The following is a 25,810-nucleotide window of genomic DNA, read 5'->3' as shown; positions in this document are numbered from 1 at the left end:
GTTGCTATACACATTTGGAAAAGGAAAACGATTTAATGATCAGTGGGTTCAAATAAATTATCAATGTAAATACAACAGATAAGGATCTGCATTTGTTACCTAACCATATTTCATTTTTATGTGTTGCACCTCTGTAGTGAATTGTTGCGTTTATTATAGCGCTTTCTAAATTGAAGTTCCATCTTTAATTACTATAGAATACAGTTCAATACAGGAGATTAAACTTTCTTAGGTAAGATGTTCTTTATAGTTATCATTAAAGTAATAAGTTATCATGCTTGCGTCATTTATAGTTGTATTAGGTTCTTCCTTGCCTACATTGTCTTCAATGTTGTGGTAGGCAAACTCGCAACATGCTATTTTCCTGTTACTAATGGTTGTAGTCTTCAGGGTTTTTTTCTCTCAATTTCAGCAATCCGAAATATTTAGGTTGCAGAGTACAGCGAATAGCAGATTTAGATGTAATTCTTATAACGATATATATTTCAGAAACAATGCAGCCTCTAAGATCAGTAGCAGATACGCCCATCCACGGACTATAGATAAAGCCTATTATTATTTCATTTTATTTAATTTCAGTAAACTGAAATACCTAGGAAGCAGAATACGGCCTCTGCGACCTGTACAAGATATTTCCATCCACGGATTCTAGTTAAAGTCTATTTCATTTTTTGGTTTCAGTAAACCCGTTTTTTGAGGTAGCAGAATACAGCCTCTGCGACCAATATCAGATATGCCCATCCACAAACTTTGTCTTCCCTTATCAGATACCTGACATATCTGGTAAGCAGAATACAGCCTCTGTGGCCAACAGCTTAAAAGTCTATCTATGGACTATAGTTAAAGTCTATTTCATTTTTGCATTTTTAGTAACCCGGAATATTTTGAAGCAGAATACAGCGGCAAATATCTCAAAAAAACTGTAATGGACTATGGTAAAGTCTATTTCATATTTGCTTTTTCAGTAACCCGGAATATTTGGGAAGAAACATACAGCCTCTGTGGCCAATAGCTCAAGAACCCATCCATGGACTATAGTTTAAGTCAATTTCATTTTTGCATTTTCAGTACACGGAATATTTGGAAAGCAGAATACAACCTATGTTGCCATCAGCAGATAAGCCCATCCATGGATTTAAGTTAAAGTCTATTTCATTTTTGAATTTTCAGTGACCCGGAATATTTGGGAAGCAGAATACAGCCTCTGCGACCAATAGCAGATAAGCCCAATCACGTTGACCCGCGAGTACACGGGGATAATCCGGGTGCATATTACAATAGAGACGTCCAGGTGGGACATTTGAATGTTATCTAAGTTGTTTCATATTATAAGTAAAGTAAGGTTTATATGTTTTAAATACAGCACAAAACACATTTACTGTGGTATTGTAATTAATATCGGCATCGTACATCATTGGCTAGTTTCTGAAACATTTCATTACCTGTAACCATTTGGTGACTAGACTTATAGAAATTGCTCAATACTCACCTACGGCTCTGATTAAAACATAAACTATTATATTTTCTGCCGGTTTTTGTTCTGCAATATGTAAAACCATTGTCTTCAGGATTATTTCCAAGCTGGTGAAGACGAATACTTTGATGTAAGATAAGCACATATTACGAAGAAAAAAACACATGTTAAATATAGTTGCACAACACGAGTTTACATGTATATTCTAATATTGTTGCACAAAATCATTGTCTCTACACCAGCGGTGCAAAGTTAGGTTGTCTTTTCCAAGTTTTAAAGCACCCTGTGTGAACATTAAGACACAGTTTGCAAAGCAAACGTTTTGCTCTTGGGCATAGCAAGTTCTCGTACACTGCAATAAACTCGCTTTCATTCGTGTTTGGTACTTCAGCTTTCATTTCATTTTATACCGATTTTGTTGATACAGAAGTCATTAATACGGGTAAGTATTATGCTGAATTAAAGCATACCATAAAATGATAACACGCGAATGTTGTACAAACCGGTAATAAATATCTTCCAACTTGAACACATGGCTGTGTTCTCGCCATAATCAGGATGCATAGTTGTTTTATCCATTTAATACTAATCTTGTTTCATGCCTCAGAGTGATCTTAGCAGTCCACGGGTAATTATTATTTCTTTAAAGGATCTGTCCCCGAACTCATTACTTCAACATTCCTTTTCTTTCTTCCCTACCTTTATTATAGGCACTCATCTTCTATACATGATAAAACTTCTGCTGTTTAATGTTCTAACATATACGATTTACAACTCATCTCACAGTTTGATGCGTGGAACACAATTTTGTACACTGTTTTATTTTAACAAAATATCAATGTTCTAGTATTAGAAAAACAAACAATATCCCACCGAAATACCTAAAATGGTTAGGGTCGATACAACTTTAAAGGGTTATGGTCGAGACATCCCTTTCGGGCTAGGGTCGAAATCGAGATATCTTAGTTTGCTAGGCTCGAGATATCGTAATAGGGTTTGAGTCGAGATATCGTAATAGGGTTAGGGTCAAGATATCGTATTAGGGTTAGGGTCGAGATATCGTAATAGGGTTAGGGTCGAGATATCGTAATAGGGTTAGGGTCGAGATATCGTGTAAGGGCTAGGGTCGAGATAATCGTGTAAGGGTTAGGGTCGAGATATCGTAATAGGGTTAGGGTCGAGATATCGTAATAGGGTTAGGGTCAAGATATCGTAATAGGGTTAGGGTCGAGATATCTTAACATGGCTATGGTCGAGATATCGCCACAGAGCTATGGTCTAGATATCTTCAGAGCTAAGGGCGAACTATTTTAACATGGCTAGGGTCGAGATATTTTAACATGGCTAGGGGTGAAATATCTTACCACGGCTAGGGGTGAGATATCTTACCAGAGGTAGTTTCTAGCTATCTTAACATGGAAAAAGTCGAGATATCTTAACAGGGCTAGGGGCGAGATATCTTAACATGGGTAGGGTCGAGATATATTGAGACCGAGCTGCACTTTGTCTTTGATACCCTGAAACCTTTTCAATTTGCACATTGCTAAAAGTAAACCCCATTTCTCCACATCAGGAAGACCATCCTTTAGACCATGAGGGTTTCGATTATGGAAAGTATTTTGAAGAGAGGGGAGATTCGGTAAAAATGCGTGTTTCAGTCTGTGTCAATACATATATGTCCAATAATTTCATGTGCTTTGGAGAAAGTGGAGATTCGGTGACAATGCTTGTGTACCAGTCTGTGTCAATACATATATAATAATACCGTGTGCTTTGAAGAGAGTGGAGATTCGGTAACAATGCTTGTGTACCAGTCTGTGTCAATACATATATGTCCAATAATGTCATGTGCTTTGAAGAAAGTAGAGATTCGATAACAATGCCTGTGTAACAGTCTGTGTTAATACATATATGTCCAATAATGTCATGTATTTCGAAGAAAGGGGAGACTCGGCAAAAATGCTTGTTCCAGTCTGGACATATATGTCCAATAATGTCATGTGCTTTGAAGAGAGTGGAGATTCGAAAACAATGCTTGTTCCAATCTGTTTACATAATTTTTGGCTAAATTCAATGTCCTCTGACCAGAGTCTTCGGCAACTTGATGATTGTTTCCGGGTCGGGCGAAGGTTGAGGATCTAACGTCCACGATCGTTTTTCTGTTATGTCTGCTCCATAAAAGTTTATACAAGACTTTATGCATGTGTCTGCCTCTTAAAAGAAAGCTATTGAGTTTTAACTTGAACAGTTTGTACTGATGTATTTAAACACTGAATAACGTTAAATCAAACCCAGACACTTCAAACATTACATCGAATATTCGTCATGGGATTTTCCTGTTCTTTGTATTTAGTTATAAATGAATAAATGATGTATTCATGTGATTGAATAATATGAATAATACACCTTTTCAAGGAATAATCAAACATGTAGCTTTATTGTCGTGTCCCTATATTGTGTACGTGCACTTCCTACTTCAATAATACGCAACTTTGCCATAGCTAGCAAAATGCTTACCACTCAACTCAACTCAATGCTTTTACTTACAATGTGTTATTTGCTAACTTTACATCTCATATATAATCACCCTATTAAACATGTTTCATTGTAAACCATTTACTCTTCTTTGTAAACAAAGTATCAAATTCAACAAACAATAGACATTCAGCGATGATAATATGTTTTATTATAAATTGTCATGCTCAAATAATGTATTTAAATGAACCTAAACGTTGAGTGTACCCTTTAGTATTATTTGTCTTGCCATGCACGAATTTTCTTTTGTTGACTTCAAATATTTGACATTTAAATCTTTTATGATAAATCAAAATCGAAAATAAAAAAGTGGCTAACTTCCAAGTAAAACAGAACTTTAAAGTAGAGCTCTATTATTCAGTTGTAAGAAAACCCAGTTTGAATTCGATCAAGACAAACCAATTAGTGTTAATGCAAATATCGCAATAGCTGCATTACATGGTTGTATTCCAAATTCAATGTGTGTACGAAATCTTTTATCAAAATCCTTTGCAATTTAAAGATGAGCGTACTGTTCGTTTAAATACATTGAATGCTTACGAGTATAACAATCGTCAATGGTATGCTCAATGATAAAACAAAAACACCGTGTCACCGTCCACGCCTATGAGAATAATTGACCTATGTCGGTTCACAAGACGACAAACGAACCTTTGGCACTGGATCCACGTCTCCTCTTGTTCTGTTTAACACTTGTATCTACATTGTAATCTATAATGTTTATTGTTTTATGTAAGACAGTGTGGCTTATATAGAATAAATTGCTAATGAGTTAACTTAAAAAATACACTTTATTGCATTTTGGATATACATTTTATATGGCAAGCATAAAAAGTTAAAGGTTAGTTTCTGTTTGTATTATTATACAGTGTTAGTGATATCTAAGTGTTTGTATCAATGTTTTCATTTTCGCTTATAAATATTTTTGGTTGGTCTTATTCATGCCAAGTTTACTATGTGGAAATCTATAATATTCACTAAAATTTCAATGTTTTTTAATGGACCACAGTGAAAAAATGGAATAACCTTGTCTGTTCTAGCCAACTGCTGGGGTGAATAAACGACCAGACTCAAAGGACGTGGTCAGGGCAGCTCAGTACAGAACCCTACCTCCAATACAACAAAACCGGACCCGGAATGATATGTCCACAGTGTTTGAGGCTGAGCCCTGGACTGATAATCGCGCACCTCAACTAGCCGATGAGACTGAATACAAACAGAATTACTTTCTTGGAGGATCTGAAACCATGGATCAGCGTTACGAAAACCCCGGATACAAAGAGCACCATCTTGTGCCAGATTCAGAGCTTAGCAACTTGCGGATGTTAGTGCCGAGAAATGTGTTGTTACCTGTGGATCCTATCCGTTTGACTCGAGACCAGGAGGTTGTATTATGTAAACTTATATGCAATGAGCTTCCGCGGTTCGACTCCCGCAAACTGCGAGATGTGTACCTTGAATGTTCTCAGCTGGATAAAGGATTAAGTGGCTTCTGTGACCCTTACACACTGAAAACCAGCCTCGAAAGGCACAACGTAAGTCCATGTCTTTTATAAAGGAACTCGCTCATGTTTTGGGACCAAAATTAGTTGTATCGAAAATGCATCTGAAAACACTTATTGTATCATTATTTTACTCTATGATATCAAAATTGTAGAAAAATATACATTTTAATGATAATCAAATATTTTAGTGGGACCCACGCCAGTAACGTCAAGATTTTTTTTAGAAAATCGACGCTTTAACCACTAGGCCAGAAGAGTTCATAAACATATATTGATATTTTGACCTTATAACAATGTATTGAAAATAGCACGTGATAATGTCAATAAGCCAAACACGCAACAACGAAATCGCTGAACGCCGTTAGTAACGCAATTAAAAATAAATAAATCAAAGACGATATTTTAGCAAATATCAACATCTGCTGAAGAGTTCCATGCGTCCGTATCTTAGTTTTAACACCCCTGGTGAATTTCCCTTTTTATTTAGTTATAGAAAAGTGCATTTTATAAACCATGCGCGAGCTCCCTTAAAACCAAATTCGTACATTTCATTTATATTGACATATTAGTTAAAGGAGAGATTGCATTAAAATAAAAAGTAGTGCATACTGTTGATAATAATGAGGTTATCAATATTGTCTTACAACATATTTAATAAAGTCTAGGTTGGTATTCAATATTGGTGTTCATTAGATGTAAGAACGATTAAGCTAATCGGATTACTGGTTATTAATAACTGACCAATAGAGTGTTTGAAGTCAATGATGTATGACCGTAAAATAAACTTAAATTGAATATTGAATACCAGCTCTGACAAAATCAAGAAACATTTACACATATTAAGGGATTTTCATTTAAATGTTGTTGTTTTTTCAGGCATTCTTACCAGAATCGCTGTCAATTATTGGAGCGCAGTTCGTTGACCCTAACTATCCCGGAAGAGTAAACTATGAAAAGGTCTTGTCGTTTATTGGGTCAGCTTTGGATCTAAATACAAAGGGACAATTGTAAGTGGACACTGGAAACTATTAGTGACAAGAATGAATTCAACCTCATGTTTCATTATTAAAACAAAATATCACATTTAGAATTATTCCTTTATCAGTCTTTACAGAATAACAAAGGTAAGATCATGAATGAAATCGAACAAAATGTATCGTAAAAACTTAAGTAATATCTTACCATCAGCCGTGTTGTAGGTTTTAGACTTATTGTTTCGTAGGGACGTTTACGCTTTATTACTTAAAGAGTTGCCATCCTGTGTTTTAGACCGGGCTCGTATTATTCCCAATCTGACAGTTCTCAGCAATATAAAAGAATGAGCCTAAGCACCGTCCCCACCCCACCGAGGTTTGCAGTTTGCTATGGAAGACTTCCAATCACATTCTTATAGAATATTGCTTCACAAAGCCTTTGATACCAACGGGTCGATTGTTCAGAAGTTTGCAAAAAAATAGCAATTTTCTCCAAATTTACATTTTTAGATATTGCAGATTAATATGTGTCCATACTTCATGTATTAACAAATTGAAAGGTAACAATGATTACTTAAATAACGTTGTTAGCTTTTACAAAATTCTAAACAATCAGCCTATTTTATATATAATCATTTATTTTTTGATTTTGTAGACAGATTCAAAAATATGCTTTCACTTAACAATGCTTCTTCACAGAGTTCATGGACTTCCCGTTGCATGTTCAACATTTCCTGCATATATTCATACAATAGCAGCCTTTATTTGACTAAACATCGGTTTGCATTTTGTAAACATTGACAATGGAAGCATACATGTGATAATTTCTTTGGTCGATTCCGGGACACCCATCGTAATGTCAACGCACACTAGGGGGGGCCGGAATTTTTTTTAAATGGGGAACGTCTGTGGTGCATTCTATAGCATATCTGAGGCTATTTTAGTCGTTTTTAACGTCGGGAAAATGTACCTATTTTGACTGCCAAGACGTATTTTTTACTTGACATGGTTGTTTTTTTTCCGGATTTTCTTGAAAAAATAAAACCACCAGATATTTTCCCAGGCTTTAAATGAAGTGCTAACCAGGAGGATATGCAGTCTACTTTCGGTTTCATCAAAACAGGAAATAAACAACTATACGGGCACCTGTTTTCCCGCGCTTTTGAGAACATGCGTTACAAAATATTTATTTTTTCATCACATTTAAAATGTTTGCAATTTATGACACACAATATTTTTCAGACGATAAAGAAGATTTTCCAGTCGATGAGCTTTTTTCCGTTTGGAGATGCATATAATTTTGATAGAGACGTGTCAACAATCGGCTGTATAAAGCGATCACGTGACTTACCATGGTCACGTGATTAAAGCATTCTATATAACCACCTGTAAACCCCATATCGTCAGTTTTATTTCGGCGTAAAAATACACACGATAGTTCGGAAAAAAGGTCAAAACACTAAAATTCCTTATGGACGCATAAGTTGTTAAAAGTATAACGACATATCGACTTTGAAATTTGAAAGGAATATGGGATGTTTTCCGTGTTTTAATTTTGTTTTTTTTACTCATTTTGTCACTTTCTTTGAACTTACCTTCATGCTCGTTTGTTGGTAAAATGTGTGAAAAATATCAATTCATCAATTAAAAGCTATCATTCATAAGACCAAACAAATCCATATGAAAACAATGAATTTGTATACAAGAACCCTCCCCCACTCGTTAAGCACAACAATAGGCCGATAGATCAATTATCGGGTGATTGACGATGACCTCGACGACACACGTACCAATTAACGGATTAGTGTCAACATGTCCTGTGTTTTACGACCAGTGTCCCGGACAGGCAAAATAGCTGACTTACATTGGTAAAATTAAGATAATCGATTCCGATTCCGAGATTATTTTTTTTTTCGTTTTTTTTTTATGACTTTCCGGGACAAACATGCACCCTCCGTGACTCCGTGACAGAGATACGATTTCCGGGACAATCCCGGACGTCCGGGACGTTATCACATGTATGATGGAAGAAAATCTTTGTCAATATCACATTTGTCCTCCATTTTGGCTTTTATTTATCACGTGATTACTTTCTATATATAGCCCACGACAAGGAGACTCAGACAGCTGGTAATTTCACGAGCACGCCGCATTAAGCATAGTCACGCATACATAGTCATCACGTATTAGAATGTCATGTGGACATTAAGATTGTTTTTACATCTTACTTATGGATATTGTCTTCTGATGTGTTTTGTTGTCACAGTATTATATGGTTACACATGTATAAATAGAAGGCGCAATAAAAATAAATAGAAGGCGCAATAAAATTCGACTATAGAATAATATTGAATTGGTTTCCAAATTGCAGACAGTCTCGATGAAACTTCATAAATGAAGACATACATAATTATTAATTGGTAGACACAAATGTAAATAAATTCCTTGAACATTTATTCATTACCCCATGTGTATTGCGTTAATAGAAATAGATAGCTAAAAAAACTCGACAGATACCGTTTCTATTCATATCGTACATATTACAATTGCATTAAAAACTATGCCTTTTAATTATATAAAATGATTGAATAGACAGGGACGATTTCATGTTTGTATGTTGAAATATGCAAATCATTATGATTTCCGCAAGTAATGATCATGCTGTGATGTGATTCAAACACTTAGAGACCTCTTTAACACTTTCTGGCTTCTTTTTTGCATTTTTCCTAAGTATTTATCAAGTTGTTATTCAAACACTTGGAGCTCTTTTAAACACATTTAGGCTTGGTATATATGCATCTTAGTTAAACATATTGGTGGCAAACAAAACCTACGGTATGTCTTAATGTAACACGTTTTGCACGGTGACAAATAAATTGCAGAGAAAAAGGGTTAACCCCAAGGCGACAAGAGAAAGAAAGAGAGTATGAGTATGAGGAAAAACCGCGGGAAAGTCCACACAGGTTCGCTCTATATCTGTGTAGGCTTTCAGTTGTGTGTGTTTGCTTTTGTTTTCAGCAGTAAACTTTTTCGTGTTTTTCTATGTTAGCATATAATGATATTTATACAGGTCCTGAAATAGTAAGGAAGATTACTATTAAAATTCAAGGAAGTTATATTTAGTTTTAATCTGAAATAATTTCTATCTTTATGGGTTTATGATAAGTATATGACCGTCACAAACATTGAAACAATTTATATGTGGGTAGTAGCATTTGTTGAGTGGCAATGTTGGGTTTAGTGACATCGTTGTAATCATGTTTTGTCTTAAAGTTGTTTGTGTTAAAATTGAGTAATGTTTAAATTTTGAGTTTGCTAGAATTGAGCCATAACAAGGATATCTATAAATTAAAACAGGAAATGTTGGCAGAGTACTGACTTTTAAATAATAATCAGAGTGAAAACAAATTCCTAGTTTTGCGCGTTATTTTTTGAAACAATGCATTCTTTTAAAATTTATATAGCAAGTAAATAATCCCTTGTTATGTTTCATTTTTTAGCTATTTGTCAAGGTCGTGTATTTGTATTGTGTGTTTGTATATTGGAATCGGCAAACAAAGGAACAAAAACCTATTATATTGACCTGAATGTTATAAAGGTTATGCAGTTTTTGTTCTTGGTTACATTGTTCATTGGTAAATATTTTAAATCGATTTAAACTGAAGTCCTATAGATAAGAATGTCAATGTTAATTGTTAAATTATTTTTTTGTTTATCTTTTCAAGTCCTACTTCCCATGTCGATATGTTCGTCAAATACTTTGAATTCATACTACCGCGATACAAATGCAAGTTAAATGTATTTCTTATTGTTCAATTTTATATGTTTCAGGTCACAATCGAACGAAAGGCCCAAATATTACATGGAAAATGGAGAAACGTAAGTCAGAGATGTTCACGTAGTATAATGCTGTTCTTACGGTGATGTTCACATAGTATTAACTTGTTTGTACAGAGATGTTCACATTGTATGAAGCCTTTGTTCACGTAGCATAAAATTGTTTCTACGGAGATGTAAACATAGTATAAAGTTGTTCCTAAGTCCGTTAGCAGTTTTGTAAATGCAGCACTACCAGCGCCCCCATAGGACCAAATTAAGTGGTATGATGTCACTAAGCCATATTGAGTTATACAAAAATCAAAAAAGAACTAATGTTTAGATATATTTTCACAACTCAAAATTTACCCTAGATTCAAGACGGGTTCAATCTACCGTGACCGGGAGGTGGCGAAGCTGCTACAGATGATAACAACAGAGCTATCGAAGAGCAACTACAAGATGGACTGGACCAGCTGGCAAAACGCCTTCTTCGAGAAGGACAGGGACCGCAGGGACACACTCTCTGCTGCACAGGTTCGATTCTAATCTAAATAAATCACAATTTGTAAAATGAGAAGGTGATAATAGGCTGACTATCGTATTGGAGATATGGTAATAAAAATAAATGTTTAACTTAAGAAAATATTATTTAAGTATTAATGTATATATACAACATTTCTAAAACACATACAGTTAAAGTTTACTTCTAACAGACAGGAATGGCTCTCATGCATGAACCTAAATAATAAATAAAGTTATATTGAGAAATCCAAACTCTTTTTATTACTCTTGACAGATTAAAGACATCTGCTACGACCACAAGCTGCCACTGTCCGACTCATTGTTGAATCAGATACTCTCTCTGTGTGAGGACAGCAACAGAGATGGACAATACAAGTATGAGCTTATGTGTGTTGAAATAAACGAGCAAAAAGCAACATCTCGGATATATGTTCAAAAATAGTGTGTAGAATAAAAAGGTTCCAACATCTCGTGTGAGCATGTAAAATATATTAATAATAATCCAGCGTCATTTCAACAATGGCGACTCAAGACCAGCTATAAAACTTTTTTTAATGAAGTTAGCGAACTCTGTAACCGTATTCTATTATAATCGTTTTGCTCCAACATTTTCTACAAATTATCTTTAAATCAAACATAATATATGACACCATCACCTTATCTTAATATAAATTATTCTATGGACTCTACTAATTCACTGAGGAATTGCCATTTCAACAACTCGTGAGAAGGCTTACTGCGTACAATTATTTGGACTTACTATTTGCTCTTCTCCTCACAGGTGGCACGAGTTTCTTGAATTCATGCGCAGGGTGCGGCCCTCCTTGACCGGTCTACCCATCCCCGTAAGTAAACGGCCTCTGGATTACGCGAAACACTACCCAGCCCCCGGGCCCAACTGGCCCCGGACCGAGGACAGTACGGAGGTCCGTTATTACACCAGACCAAAGGTCGTTTGCAGTGACATATGTTCCTAACCCAGCCTTTCCTTTGATAACACGGAGATGAGGCGTGTACTGTCTTCTTACCTGTTGCAATGTGTTGCACCATGCTCTGTTCTGTATTTTCTGTATTAACATTAGGTCCAGATTTAATCATTCAAGTCCAACCCATTGTGCCCTTTTGTACACCACACTACCCCCCCCCCCCCTCTATTTCAATTAACTGATTGGTTGTTTGGTTGATTGTTTCATTGATTGAGTGATTTATGTATTTATTGAATGATTGATTCAGTATAGCATTCAAAGATTTAACCTACCTTATATGCATTCTAAGAGAAGAAATGGTTTTCCTTTGTCACCAATACTTTCTCTCAATTTATATTAACCAAACTTAAATAGTTTCCCTCCTCTATTCCTTCCTAGTATTGCACAACTCCGTTGAAGAGATGGGCGTTTGAATATGACTGTTTCTATGTTTAATTACGATCAAAAATCACATATATTAACAGTTGTATTTCGTGCTGGTCAATATGAACACAGCTGCAGTTGCGATCATGTCTTTTCTGCTCAAATGTTTATTGATTTAATTTAGTTTTTATTCCACTAAACCAATGTTGGGGAATGTGTTTATCTGTTGATTGGGGTGTTTGGCTGCACTAAAAGTATTGTGTTTGCTTTAAAATAGAAACAAAATCCAGTCTTTAAACTAGTAATGATATTTAACTTTAAACATTTAATCATGATTAAGACCTGGTATCCACTTTTCATTGCGGGTGTTTCCTATCATATCTTGGAGCTTTACATTATTTAGATTTGTTAAACTACCTTAACTCTTAGGCTATATCTTAGACAGTAACGTCATGTACAGTTTGAATCAATTGAATACGTACATGAGTTAGTAAATTCCACAAAGTATTCCACTGTTTGCAGCACCGCAATTCGTCTCCAAGACGTGACATTTCCCCAAGACGAGAGCCGCCATCTCATCGCAAGGGTCAAGATGACAGGTGAGCTGATGTTTACTTTAAGTACACAAGTTTGATACAAAAATAACCATTGAGTCACCTTGATTCTTTGACATCATTCTCGTATCCTTTTGGAGCATACTTCAGTGTTTCACTTCTTTCACAAACATTATATGTCCCTCCCATACGCAATTACCCTTGAGTCATGTTCTTTTCTTCTTTAACATCATTCTCGTATCTTCTAACATATAAATATAATAGGGTTTATCCTACCCTTCTCTATTATCAGTTTGTCCTTCTGATACATAATTTATCATAGTGGGACATAATTCATCATTCCGACAGGATGTATCATTCAGTGACATAATGTATTGTTCTGGGACATAATTTATCATTCCGGTACATCTGAAACATAATTTAACCTCCTGGGACATAGTTTATCACTCTGGGACACAATTTTTCATTCTGGGACATCATTTATCCTTCCGGTACATTATCTATCATTCCGGTACATCTGAAACATAATTTAACCTCCTGGGACATAGTTTATCACTCTGGGACACAATTTTTCATTCTGGGACATAATTTATCCTTCCGGTACATTATATATCATTCCGGTACATCTGAAACATAATTTAAAATCCTGGGAAATAGTTTATCATTCTGGGACATAATTTAACCTCCTGGGACATAATGTATTCTTCCGGTACATAATTTATCATCCTGGGACATAGTTTATCACTCTGGGACACAATATTTTTCATTCTGGGACATAATTATCCCTCTGGAAAACATTTTTTTTCATTCTGGGACATAATTATCACTCTGAGACACAATTTTTCATTCTGGGACATAATTATCACTCTTGGACACAATTTTTCATTATGGGGCATAATTTATACTTCCGGTACATAATTTATCATCCTGGGACATAATTATCACTCTGGGACATAATTAATCCTTTCGGTACATACTTTATCATTCTAAGACATAATTTAACCTTCCTTGCATAACGTGTCTTTTGATACAAAATTAAGTGTGTATCCTTAGGCATGTTCTTTTTTTCAAGATTTGGTCTCTCCAGCAACTTTCCATATTTGTTTCTTCTTCTTTCTGACCCATTATGTATATACCCCTTGTTGATTTTCTTTTAATATTCTTGAGGTCGTCACATTAAAGTACAATGCGTAGTGTTGATGCATTGAGTTATGTTTATTAGGAAAGATCGCGTTTTATTTTTTTAACTTTGAAATTTGTTTTACAAGAGCTAAGCCAAAATACTACCGCAATGTTACACCAAAACCGAGTCGATCAGGTTCAGCACATGTGAAAGAAAACGAGCATAGGTACCTTCATGTGGAAATCTGGTCATTTGTTATGGTTTCTGGACTAACATACATGTATATATTTCAAACGTATATATAATTTATTTGCAATCAACTTTATTACTTGTTTTAAATCTAACTACTGACGGATTTTCCCCATTTGATAATGTGCTGAATATTTGACATTTTTATCCTAATGACGTTTACTGTAACATCAAATATTCGTAAACTAGTGAATCCTCATTAACCGTTTTATTTGCAGTGTTTGACTGCATGATTGTGTGATTATTTTATGTAGAGTAACGTCGGTATTAGGACAATTTGACGAATGGAAATTGCCAGAGGAAACAAAACAAAAAACTGTTCGCTTTTACGAGGACAAATATAAGTATATCATGTAGGTTGTTGCTTTTTCTAATGCTGATGATTTTGGCACCTAAATAACTCATTTCATTTCATCATTTGGTCATATTAGCGTATAAAGTGTTAACATTTTAAAAATATATGCGAAATCAAACTTTCAAACTGTGTTACTCTCTGATTTATTGAAAAGGGTACATTTAATCTTTGATCGAGGTGTTCAATCAATACCGATAACTAACTTTTAGGGACAACTATTCACCTGACCGCGATAGACGCCCGCGAAGTCCCCGGGACTCTCTTAAATCTCCAACCAGAAATGAAAGGGAAACTTCACCATATCAAACCAATATGGAGCGCGGACGACCACCACATTCCCCACGTAGAAACGAGCCTGGGAGGCATAGGTCGTTATCTCCTGAATACCAAGATAATCGTTATGATGGTGTACAAAGTAAAACTGAACTTTTCCCACCTTTAAATGATAATGAAAAAGATTGGAGACAACCGCGGACTCTAAAACGTTTCTATAGTGATCGAAGGAAATTTACGAGAGATGGTAATAGAAATGATTATGGTAATCGTGATGTCCAAAAAGACGGAAAAGTAGATCAATACGGAGGAAGATCTGAAGACAAACGGCGTGATAATTGGCAGCAACATCGTCGAATGGATTATGAGGATAATCTTAAACAGTCAAACTTTGCCGAAAGCCCTACAGACTTAAGAAGGCGATCATATGCAGAAAGTCCAAGGTACATCACACGCTTGTTGATGTAGCAAGCACCGAAGCAGATAACCTAGAGCATACTTCACATTGCTTTTCATATACCTCTTTGCTGGCAGTTGTTTCTAAGGATGCCATTCCGCTCGCAGCAGTTGTATTTTCAAATGCTTTACACTGTATTCAGAACAGATTGTAAATCTAATCAGAACATATTGTTGTGACTAACATTAGTTGGCAATATTAAGAGTTTGTTTTCGAATAACAATAACACTTGTGTGAATATCAGTAGACAGAATGTGTTTAATGGAATGAAATTAATCATTAGATAAAATTACTATCTGACAATCATGATTTCGTTTGTTTTGATTTTATTTACAAATCCTTAAAGTTTTCTTTATTTCGAACTTATTTACATATTTTTACAACAGTGGATATGTGCCAAGTTGGCAACAACGTACCGAACGTGGAGATTACGAACCACGTGACAGGAACCGAGATATGCCGAGAAGAAACGAGAGGTAACGTTCTGGATGTCAACATAACAATAGTGTACATGTATAATAAATAATATTATCCGCTTCTGCTTTTTCAGATGCATTTTCGAGCTAATGCTTGCTTGTTCAAGAGCACTGCAACTAGTGTTCACCCTTGTTTGTTATCGTATATACTGTTATCTTTTTATTATACAGAGTAGTCCATTCTACTAGTCTGTGTGTACAATAACATGATTTATTATAATTGTTTACATGTACCTGTAAAATCCAGATTGTAAATATATATCTAGTTGTATTTTAGATATATTGGTACTTATATTTATATAACAATAATTCAGTTTGAATATTAGAGTTGTGATATGTCATTCTATATCCTTGTACTTATTAGGTCGTCACATGTAATTATGGGGATAACATAGATAGTTGGATGTTTAACGGTTTCACATAAAAAAAAAATCTAAAAAAAAACAAAACCATATAATAATATGTATTTGTTATCGCGCAATGTTTTAGAGTTGCCAGTCTATTGCAACGGGCACCAAGTCGCTATGAACGTCCCAAGTCATATGCTGAACCTCAAAGGTAGCTACTTCAAAAATCATGTTCTATTATCATTAATTTATCTTACTGAGGGTAAATCTATGAACTTATTTTCAATATCAATTTAAAATTGGAATTCAAATTTCATAACTCGAAATTAAATAACTGTTTTATTGAACGATTGAATTGTATACCATCAAACTAGATTATGTTCACTTGATAGATTAACTACTTATTTCTCCTAAGGAGGAGTTCTTTAAGTCTACCGCCAATACGACGAAGACCACGATCATATGTCAGTTATATCGAAAGGTATTGAGACTAGAATATTTCATTATAATGGTGGGGGTTAGCAACGTAGTGGGTGTAAAATGTTTTTCTTTATGTTTAGCTTTCTAATTAATTATGTTTGCAGAGAAATAGGATCGTATAATATACCCAATCAAGAGACACGCCATAGAAGTCTATCACCTGTACGACAGGCATCACCTGGTCGACAGCAATCTCCATATAGACAGGCAACTCCAAGACTACCCTCCCCTAGCAAAGAGCCAACTGTGGCCTCTTATCCACAAGCGTATAGAGATAATTATATAAATGACGGAAAGGATGACGGAGGTTTTGATCGTGAAATACCGTCTTACCCAATTCATAATCCACCGTATATGCAGCAAACTCAGCAAACATCATTAGGCAACCAGCAGTACCAGTCTTATGGTGGTCCTCAACCGCATGTGGAACAGCAAGGCGTGGTCCGGCAAGACCAAAGCTACAGCCGACCGAAGTACCAAACCTATCAGCCATATATACCCTCTTTTTCAAACCAACAATCACAGCAGCAGCCACAACAACAGCAGCAGCAGATACCCCAAAGCCCAACTTTTGAAGATCAGAATGTTTCCCAGTATAGATTGCAATATGTTTCCCCAGTTACACAAGCCAGACAAGCGTACGACTTAGTGGAGCAAAATAAACCGAGGTAGAAATCGTCTTGTCAAATAAACATTCCTTGTTTGGTGCCATTTGTTCGACCAATGTGAATGTAAAACTAACACTGAACCTGGTGACCGTTAATGTTCTAATCCGTTGGAAGATAAGTATGTAACGTTTCTAGGCGTTTGTAGGATTTTGTCAGGAGTTTTGTCATATTTGTGTTTTTAATAAATGTGCAATGGCTTTTGGTTATGGTAGCATAATGTTTAAGATTGCTCTTTGGTATGTGTGTCATTTCTGTTGAAACTGAATAAATTTAATACTGAAAAAAGACTGGTATTTGTATTTTATTTTTATATGTTGTTTCTTTGATATACATGTATAGTTTTATCTCGATTATAATGCTTCATACTAACATTTATTTAGCTTATAAACTTTATTATGTAACTATTTGTATGTATAACTAACTCTGTTAAACTATGGTTCGGTTGTTAATGCAGTGAATATTTGTATTTTCGGTTTAGCGTTTCCCGGTTTTTGAACCTTTTGGAAAATACTTGTTCCACTACGCTTTGTGAAAATGAAAAATCTTAAATCAGTCTTATTAAAACTTGTTTATAATTCAGCCCCACTTGATTCCTATATAATGAGAAGGGTATTAAAGAGTTAAGACATCATAACTATTCTGTGTGGGAAACTATAGAACAACAAGATATTCTTCTTTTATTGTTAATAACAAACATCGGCCATGCTGCAGGTACGGAGATAGCAGACGAGACGATCCGTACTACCGTGGCGGTGGAGGAGACACAAACAGGTCGAACAGAGAACAGCAGATCAACCAACTCTCGCATCAGCTACGAGATTTGGAGGCCAAATATGAGGTAATTTGAAAATCTACCATGTACTTTATTACTAATACAATGTTAATTTATTATGCTTTATTGTTTTCAAGTTCAATAATAGAATACTATTTTTCTATATCTATTTTTTATGTTAATCCATGTGACAACCATGGTTTATGATAAAGTGTCTAATTTATACCGTTAAAGATATTGACATATTAAGAACTTTGAAATTGGCTTATGGTATAAATCTTTAAACAACGATAAAATTTTATTTCTATGAGTCTTTACGTTCGGGCATTACATTACAGACGTCAAGAAACTCAGTAGATCCTTATGGAAGAGAGGCTTGGTGAAAAATAAGGTTACTTTGGTGGACATGTTGAATGTTGACGATGTGACAATTGTGTGCTTAATAGATTAGCAAATGCGCACGTCTGATTAAATATTAGTGTGATCTTCTAAGGTGTGTAGACAAATAAAATTTAAAAGGTAGTCCTGTGCTTTTTTGCAATATTTCTAACAACGATTAACACAGAAAATTCGTTTGAATAACAAATACAATGTTCAACTGAGTATATAACAATACAAACTATATCAACTGTGTTGTTCTAGGTAATGTTTCACATTACTTATCGTATTTTATGTCAGAATTCGCATTTAATTCTGATTTGGAATTCTAGACGCATTAAGATCACGCTAATATTTATTGGGCAAGGACCTTGTTTAACAATTATCAGCTCAGCTAAAGCAATGCGCTTGTATTTTACCCGTGGAACTGGATAAACTTGCAGACATTTAATGTTTTATACAGTCAAGGGTTGAATTTCACGTTGAGCGAAGCTGATGGTTGTGAAACTGGTTCCAAATAAGTCGAGGTGGTGTTGTTTTAACATTGGTGGCGAAGGTTGTCGGCAGTTCTTGTTCTGTAACTTATGTTTGTACGTATTTGTTCGCCCCATTTCTAGGTTACACGAGATGGGATGGAAAGCAAGGAAAAACCTTGGCTCGAGAGATATCTTAAACTGGCACAGGCTTTGTATAACTCTGATATCTCCAATAAAGGTAACGCAATCAACATCCAACCTACATCAAGCCACAATTACATGCTACATCAAGTCACAGCACCATGCTACATTGAGTCACAATACCATTGTCTAGACAAAAACAAGTTCATGTGTTTTATATGAAATGCAATTTCATCCGCTCTATATGAAAAGGAATTTCATCTTTAATTATTCACCATTGAGCACATACAAAGCCAGGTATCATTTTAAGAATGCATTAATACCTTCAATGAATGAGTTTTATGATTCATTTAACACTGCAATTATCGTTTAGAGCGAGTTCATGACATTATAATTTGATATGACATCCACGCCTTTTATAACAGAATGCGAACGATTAAATTTATGCATGAAAATGAAATTGGTATACAATGAACATTTCTGGAATATCATATCCGTACAATTAAGTATTGTGTTTAAGGGAAATCAAGGCTATAGTATAAATCTCTCATTACAGCACATATTGTCATTTTATAAATAAGCAAACAACCCATTATTTATACAATGAATTAAAGATGAAATTCGCTATGTCGCTGTATAGCATAAGGAAGACATCTCAAATCTACTGCTTAGTTCAGGCGTTGTTTTCTCACACCCAAGATAAGTAGAAACATGCTGGTAATCCTTATCTTGCTACGGGCAAAGATAAAAAAGTATCCGTATCGAACTATTTTTTTCACTACGCACAAAAGAGTTTCAGCGAGAAAATACATTTTTACTCAGTATTTAATTTTGTTTAACTGAAGTGGGAGAACAAATCTACCATGGCCGCTCGTGTAAGATGCGTTCATCACAACCCTCGCGCAAGGTGTTGTGCGGAATCTCGGGTTTCCGAAAAAAAAACTACGCTCGGGTTGAGATGAATCTATCTTTCGCCGAGAGGGAGATACTTAAACTATGCCTTGACTTGGCCTATTTTTCCAGAGCGCAAAGGGAGATTGCATCTAATTCATCAATTAACTGTCACTAATACATGGTCCATCTGCTTCATGTTTATGTTCACGTATTCATGTTCAGTGTGCATTTCATTTTGCAGGTAAATTAAGAAAGCACAGATTAAATCTACCAATCTATTTATCTTTCATCAAAATCAAAGTAATTGGATTTCATTTACATGCGTGTATGTACATATTGACTGATTTCGATACGTACTTATCATTAGACTAGTATTTGATTTCCACGTTTCAAATTATTCGGTATATCTTGGTAAATATACTCATGCAACAAGATAATTATTATATATTGATAATTGAACTATCAAGCTGCAACTTTGTGTGGAATTTCTTCAAACGCTTTAGTATTGCGTCGATATTTGGCATGATGAGATGCATAAAACCGTCATTGACTCCCACATCTTCCCCTGTAGGCTGTCTACCCAGGCAGGACGTGATTGAGATAGTGGAACAGTACAACAACGCCTTCAACCTTAACCTTGACATGAACAGAGCAAACATGATGGCCATCTCTCCCGATGTCCTGGATAAATCAGGCAACATCCTCCTTAGACCATTCCTCGCTAACCTCTCCCGCCGTTAGAGATCATTTGATTTCCATCATTAGAGTGTTGGCTGTTTGAATGAACTTTGGTTAAACTTTTCATGAACTATTAAATTTATTATTATTAAAATGTATCAAGAACTTCTGATGAAATTATAAGCATTCATTATACTGCGGTCTCATTTGACGTTATGCAGCCACATACACATCGTTTATTTATTTATGTTGGTCTACTTGAAGGACCTTTTGTTAACATAATTATCATTATCAACTTTATATGATAGTTCTGATCATCTTGAGCGCTTATAAAAGTCGCCATTACTCTATCAGATAGGTAAATGTTAAATGAACTTTGGGTAAAATTTGTTATTCTATAAAAGTACGGTCATTCAATAGTATTTGGTAATTCAAAACCCGTACATTATACTTAATATTTACCACGAATGTATGTTAACATGACTATAAACTATGTTTAATAGTTAACATTTCGTATTTTCGTTGCTGTTAGCATGAACTATTTTAATAGGTAACATTTATCCAGAATTTGCTTTAAGATTATCATGAACTATTTTAATAACAGTTAACATTTATCAATGATTTTCTTTATGACTATCATGAATTATGTTAAGTGGTTAACATTTATCAATAGTTTTCGGTATTACAAGGATGATTATTTATTAAAGTGTACATGTATATCCAAACTGCATGATTTCCGTTATTTGGCCATTTATCAGATACGATTAAATAATTTAAGACCTACTTTTTCAAAATGATTATATGTTCTATGTGGGAATTATTTACAGACACTCTTAAGTATTTAATTGCTAGATTCCTATGAGAGTGTTATTTGTACTATACTTGAGATTCATTAAATATGATTCTGCCTTTTTGATGATAAATAATTCAAACAAAATCATCAAGAAAACACAATATGAAAAAATGTAAAATAATGATAGAACTATTTTACCATTGAATGTGATTAGGTTGGCTAAAATCCATGTATATAGCACATTTAAAACTCGTCTTAATTTAGTTTCATAACCATTTGCAATGAATTTAACCAGAAACACGTGTGCACAAAATAAATTTTACTGTTAGTTTTTTTAAGCAGTGTTGCGTAAATGTATTATATCAGAAGTCATTAAAACATAATATCTATTTTAGCATCCCGCTCCACTGCCTTCTCCATGACACTTTTGATAATTGTTTTAAAAATTGTTGTTGTTTTTTAATTATTGACTGTGATATTTATTCCTGTATCCGTCCGGTTTTTGTCTGTTCTGTATAGATATACAAAACGAAAATATTTTCGTTTATTTTGTTATTTTTACATATCATTATTTTATAGCTGCATGTGATATCGCGTTTGAGTCACTTCAATAACTTTTTATTCGAATTTTAGTCATTTATTAAAATGGTATTTCTTATATTAAACTAGTATATTTTCTTAAATAAATACATTGTAGAAGTTTGAATATTTCTGAATATCAACATAAAATCAACGTTGAAGTTCTGTAAAAGTAATCTGGTATTCTATGCTGGATCTGTGTTTCTGTTTTCATTTCGTACAAAGACAGTGTTTGAGTAGATAAGAACTTCACTTTGAAACTTATCCATGGGTAAATGTACTCCCAAGACTTGTGAATGACATTACGTATTTATTTCACATTCATTAATTGTTTCATAATTGTATGGATAATAATAAATGTAGTTTTATAGGTTATTCCAGTGTTGTGTTGTGTCTTAGAAACTGCCAAACAAACTATATGTGGTCCTTAAGAAAGCTAACACATTTGACATGGCCGAATTGGTATTCCACAAGCTGTTCCTTAGCAGCTGTTGAAGAATTCGAATGTACTCTTACGTGTCATGTGACCTTATCGGTAATCCACAGATCCGCCTTAGTATTATGGCCAAACGAGAATTTGTTACTCTTTAACGAATAATCAGGCACATTTGACATGGTCGAATCGGTGTTCCACATACTGCTCCTAAACAACTGTCAACACAGAATGCGTGATCTTTAAGTAGGCAGGAGCCTTTGATATGGCCCACGCGGGTATCGACAGACCCCGCCTGAGCAACTGCCAAATGAGAATGTGTGATATTTAAGTAAGCAGGAAAATTTGATATGGCCTAATCGGTAACCCACATGCTGCCTCTTGGCAACTGTCAACACAGAATGTGTGATCTTTAAGTAAGCAGGAACCTTTGACATAGCCAAATCGGTAACCCTCGTGTTGCTCCTTAGCAACTGCAAAACAAATCTAATGTGTGATCTTTAATTAAGCAGGAACCTTTGATATGGCCCAATCGGTAACCCACGTGCTGCTCCTTAGCAAGGGTAAAACATAGAATGTGTACTCTTTAAGTAAGCAGGAACCTTTGACATGGCTCAATCAGTAACCCACGTGCTTCTCCTTAGCAACTGTAAAACATAGAATGTGTGATCTTTAAGTAAGCAGGAACGTTTACATGGCTCAATCGGCAACCCACGTGCTTCTCCTTAGCAAGGGTAAAACATAGAATGTGTGATCTTTAAGTAAGCAGGAACGTTTACATGGCTCAATCAGTAACCCACGTGCTTCTCCTTAGCAACTGTAAAACATAGAATGTGTGATCTTTAAGTAAGCAGGAACGTTTACATGGCTCAATCAGTAACCCACGTGCTTCTCCTTAGCAACTGTAAAACATAGAATGTGTACTCTTTAAGTAAGCAGGAACGTTTACATGGCTCAATCGGCAACCCACGTGCTTCTCCTTAGCAACTGTAAAACATAGAATGTGTGATCTTTAATTAAGCAGGAACCTTTGATATGGCCCAATCGGCAGCCCACGTGCTGCTCCTTAGCAATTGTCAGACACAGAATGTTTGATCTTTTAGTAAGCAGGAAGCTTTTGATATGGCTAATCGGTAACCAACGTGCTGCTCCTTAGCAACTGTAAAACATAGAATGTGTGATATTTAAGTAAGTAGGAACCTTTGACATGGCTCAATCAGTAACCCACGTGCTGCTCCTTAGCAACTGTAAAACATAGAATGTGTGATATTTAAGTAAGTAGGAACCTTTGACATGGCTCAATCAGTAACCCACGTGCTGCTCCTTAGCAACTGTAAAACATAGAATGTGTGATCTTTAAGTAAGCAGGAACGTTTGACATGACTCAATCAGTAACCCACGTGCTGCTCCTTAGCAACTGTAAAACATAGAATGTGTGATCTTTAAGTAAGCAGGAACGTTTGACATGACTCAATCAGTAACCCACGTGCTGCTCCTTAGCAACTGTAAAACATAGAATGTGTGATATTTAAGTAAGCAGGAACGTTTGACATGGCTCAATCAGTAACCCACGTGCTGCTCCTTAGCAACTGTAAAACATAGAATGTGTGATATTTAAGTAAGTAGGAACCTTTGACATGGCTCAATCAGTAACCCACGTGCTGCTCCTTAGCAACTGTAAAACATAGAATGTGTGATCTCTAAGTAAGCAGGAACGTTTGACATGGTCAAACGGTAAGCCACGTGCTGCTCCTTAGCAATTGTCAGACACAGAATGTGTAATCTTTTAGTAAGCAGGAAGCTTTTGATATGGCCAATCGGTAACCCACGTGCTGCTCCTTAGCAAGGGTAAAACATAGAATGTGTGATCTTTAAGTAAGCAGGAACGTTTGACATGGCTCAATCGGTAACCCACGTGCTGCTCCTTAGCAACTGTAAAACACAGAATGTGTGATCTTTAAGTAAGCAGGAACGTTTGACATGGCTCAATCGGTAACCCACGTGCTTCTCCTTAGCAAGGGTAAAACATAGAATGTGTGATCTTTAATTAAGCAGGAACCTTTGATATGGCCCAATCGGTAACCCACGTGCTGCTCCTTAGCAATTGTCAGACACAGAATGTGTGATCTTTTAGTAAGCAGGAAGCTTTTGATATGGCCAATCGGTAACCAACTTACTGCTCCTTTGCAACTGTAAAACATAGAATGTGTGATCTTTAAGTAAGCAGGAACCTTTGACACGGCCAAATCGGTAACCCACGTGCATCTCCTTAGAAACTATAAAACACAGAATTTGTGATCTTTTAGTGAGCAGGAACCATTGATATGGCCCAATCGGTAACCCACGTGCTGCTCCTTAGCAATTGTCAGACACAGAATATGCGATGTTTTAGTAAGCAGGAGCATTTGATATGGCACAATCGGTAACCCACGTGCTTCTCCTTAGCAACTGTAAAACACAGAATGTGTTGTCTTTAAGTAACCAGGACTCTTTGACATGACCAAATAGGTAACCCACGTGCTTCTCCTTAGCAACCGTAAAACGAAGAATGTGTGGTCTTTAAGTAAGCAGGAACCTTTGAAATGGCCAAATCGGTAACCCACGTGCTGCTCCTTAGCAACTGTCATATACAGAATGTGTGATTAAGTAAGCAGGACTCTTTGACTTGTTATTCAACAGACTCCGACTTAGCAATCACCAAACGGAAATGCGTGATCTTTAGTATTCAGGCACTTTTTACATGTCCCAATCGGTATTCCACAGACTGTGCTTTATCAACAGTTAAATGATTTGAGTGTGCTCTTTCAGTCAGCAGAAACATTTGACATATTCTACAGACTTCGCCTTATCAACTAATAATGAACTTGAATGTATAGCATAGTAAGTAAGCAAGCACATTTGAAAGTGTTACATCGGTACACCATAGCTGAAGTGAAATGAAATACTTGCTTTCTTTAAGTAAGAAGCACAATTGATATGGCCAAATCGGTATTCTGTAAGCAACTTTCCAATGATGTACTTGTATCTAGTAGGCAGGCGCACTGACATGGACCAGTTGGTATTCCACATGCTTCGCCATAGCAACTGTATAATGAAGTACTTGTATCTAGTAAGCAGGCGCACTAACATGGACCAATTGGTATTCCACAGGCTTCGCCATAGCAACTGTATAATGAAGTACTTGTATCTAGTAAGCAGGCGCACTGACATGGACCAATTGGTATTCTACAGGCTCTGTCATAGCAACTGTATAATGAAGTACTTGTATCTAGTAAGCAGGCGCACTGACATGGACCAATTGGTATTCACAGGCTCCGTCATAGCAACTGTATAATGAAGTACTTGTATCTAGTAAGCAGGCGCACTGACATGGACCAATTGGTATTCCACAGGCTCCGCCATAGCAACTGTACAATGAAGTACTTGTATCAAGTAACCAGGCGCACTGACATGGACCGATTGGTATTCCACAGGCTCAGCCATAGCGACTGTACATGGAGTACTTG

General features: G+C 35.6%; 1 protein-coding gene across 30 annotated transcripts in view; it reads left to right on the top strand.

The window, feature by feature from the left end:
* LOC128213890 (uncharacterized) overlaps window positions 1-22,246 on the top strand; it is a 64,414-nt gene extending 42,168 nt beyond the window's left edge. For 4 of the 30 annotated variants that reach the window (XM_052919976.1, XM_052919977.1, XM_052919993.1 and 1 more), the window contains 19 exons: window positions 1,171-1,291; window positions 1,902-1,916; window positions 3,048-3,113; window positions 5,050-5,544; window positions 6,391-6,521; window positions 9,371-9,451; window positions 10,320-10,367; window positions 10,679-10,841; window positions 11,104-11,204; window positions 11,611-11,755; window positions 12,701-12,777; window positions 14,359-14,457; window positions 14,669-15,175; window positions 15,576-15,665; window positions 16,155-16,223; window positions 16,597-17,160; window positions 17,872-17,998; window positions 18,928-19,024; window positions 20,393-22,246. In XM_052919976.1, coding sequence (XP_052775936.1) covers window positions 1,171-1,291; window positions 1,902-1,916; window positions 3,048-3,113; window positions 5,050-5,544; window positions 6,391-6,521; window positions 9,371-9,451; window positions 10,320-10,367; window positions 10,679-10,841; window positions 11,104-11,204; window positions 11,611-11,755; window positions 12,701-12,777; window positions 14,359-14,457; window positions 14,669-15,175; window positions 15,576-15,665; window positions 16,155-16,223; window positions 16,597-17,160; window positions 17,872-17,998; window positions 18,928-19,024; window positions 20,393-20,562 — 3,166 coding nt within the window. In that variant the 3' untranslated portion in view covers window positions 20,563-22,246. Of the gene's footprint in view, window positions 1-1,170; window positions 1,292-1,568; window positions 1,605-1,901; window positions 1,917-2,081; window positions 2,103-3,047; window positions 3,114-4,526; window positions 4,851-5,049; window positions 5,545-6,390; window positions 6,522-6,783; window positions 6,865-8,591; window positions 8,619-9,370; window positions 9,452-10,319; window positions 10,368-10,678; window positions 10,842-11,103; window positions 11,205-11,610; window positions 11,756-12,700; window positions 12,778-14,000; window positions 14,082-14,358; window positions 14,458-14,668; window positions 15,176-15,575; window positions 15,666-16,154; window positions 16,224-16,427; window positions 16,494-16,596; window positions 17,161-17,871; window positions 17,999-18,270; window positions 18,324-18,927; window positions 19,025-20,392 lie in introns of those variants that run through there. The other 26 variants (XM_052919989.1, XM_052919979.1, XM_052919981.1 and 23 more) reach the window with 26 other exon arrangements.
* The last annotated feature ends 3,564 nt before the right edge of the window (window positions 22,247-25,810 follow it).

This window comes from Mya arenaria, chromosome 13, assembly GCF_026914265.1.
Source record: "Mya arenaria isolate MELC-2E11 chromosome 13, ASM2691426v1".
Lineage (NCBI taxonomy): Eukaryota > Metazoa > Mollusca > Bivalvia > Myida > Myidae > Mya > Mya arenaria.
The sequence above is the reverse complement of the archived record's forward strand: the minus strand, read 5'-3'. Positions and strand labels throughout refer to the sequence as shown.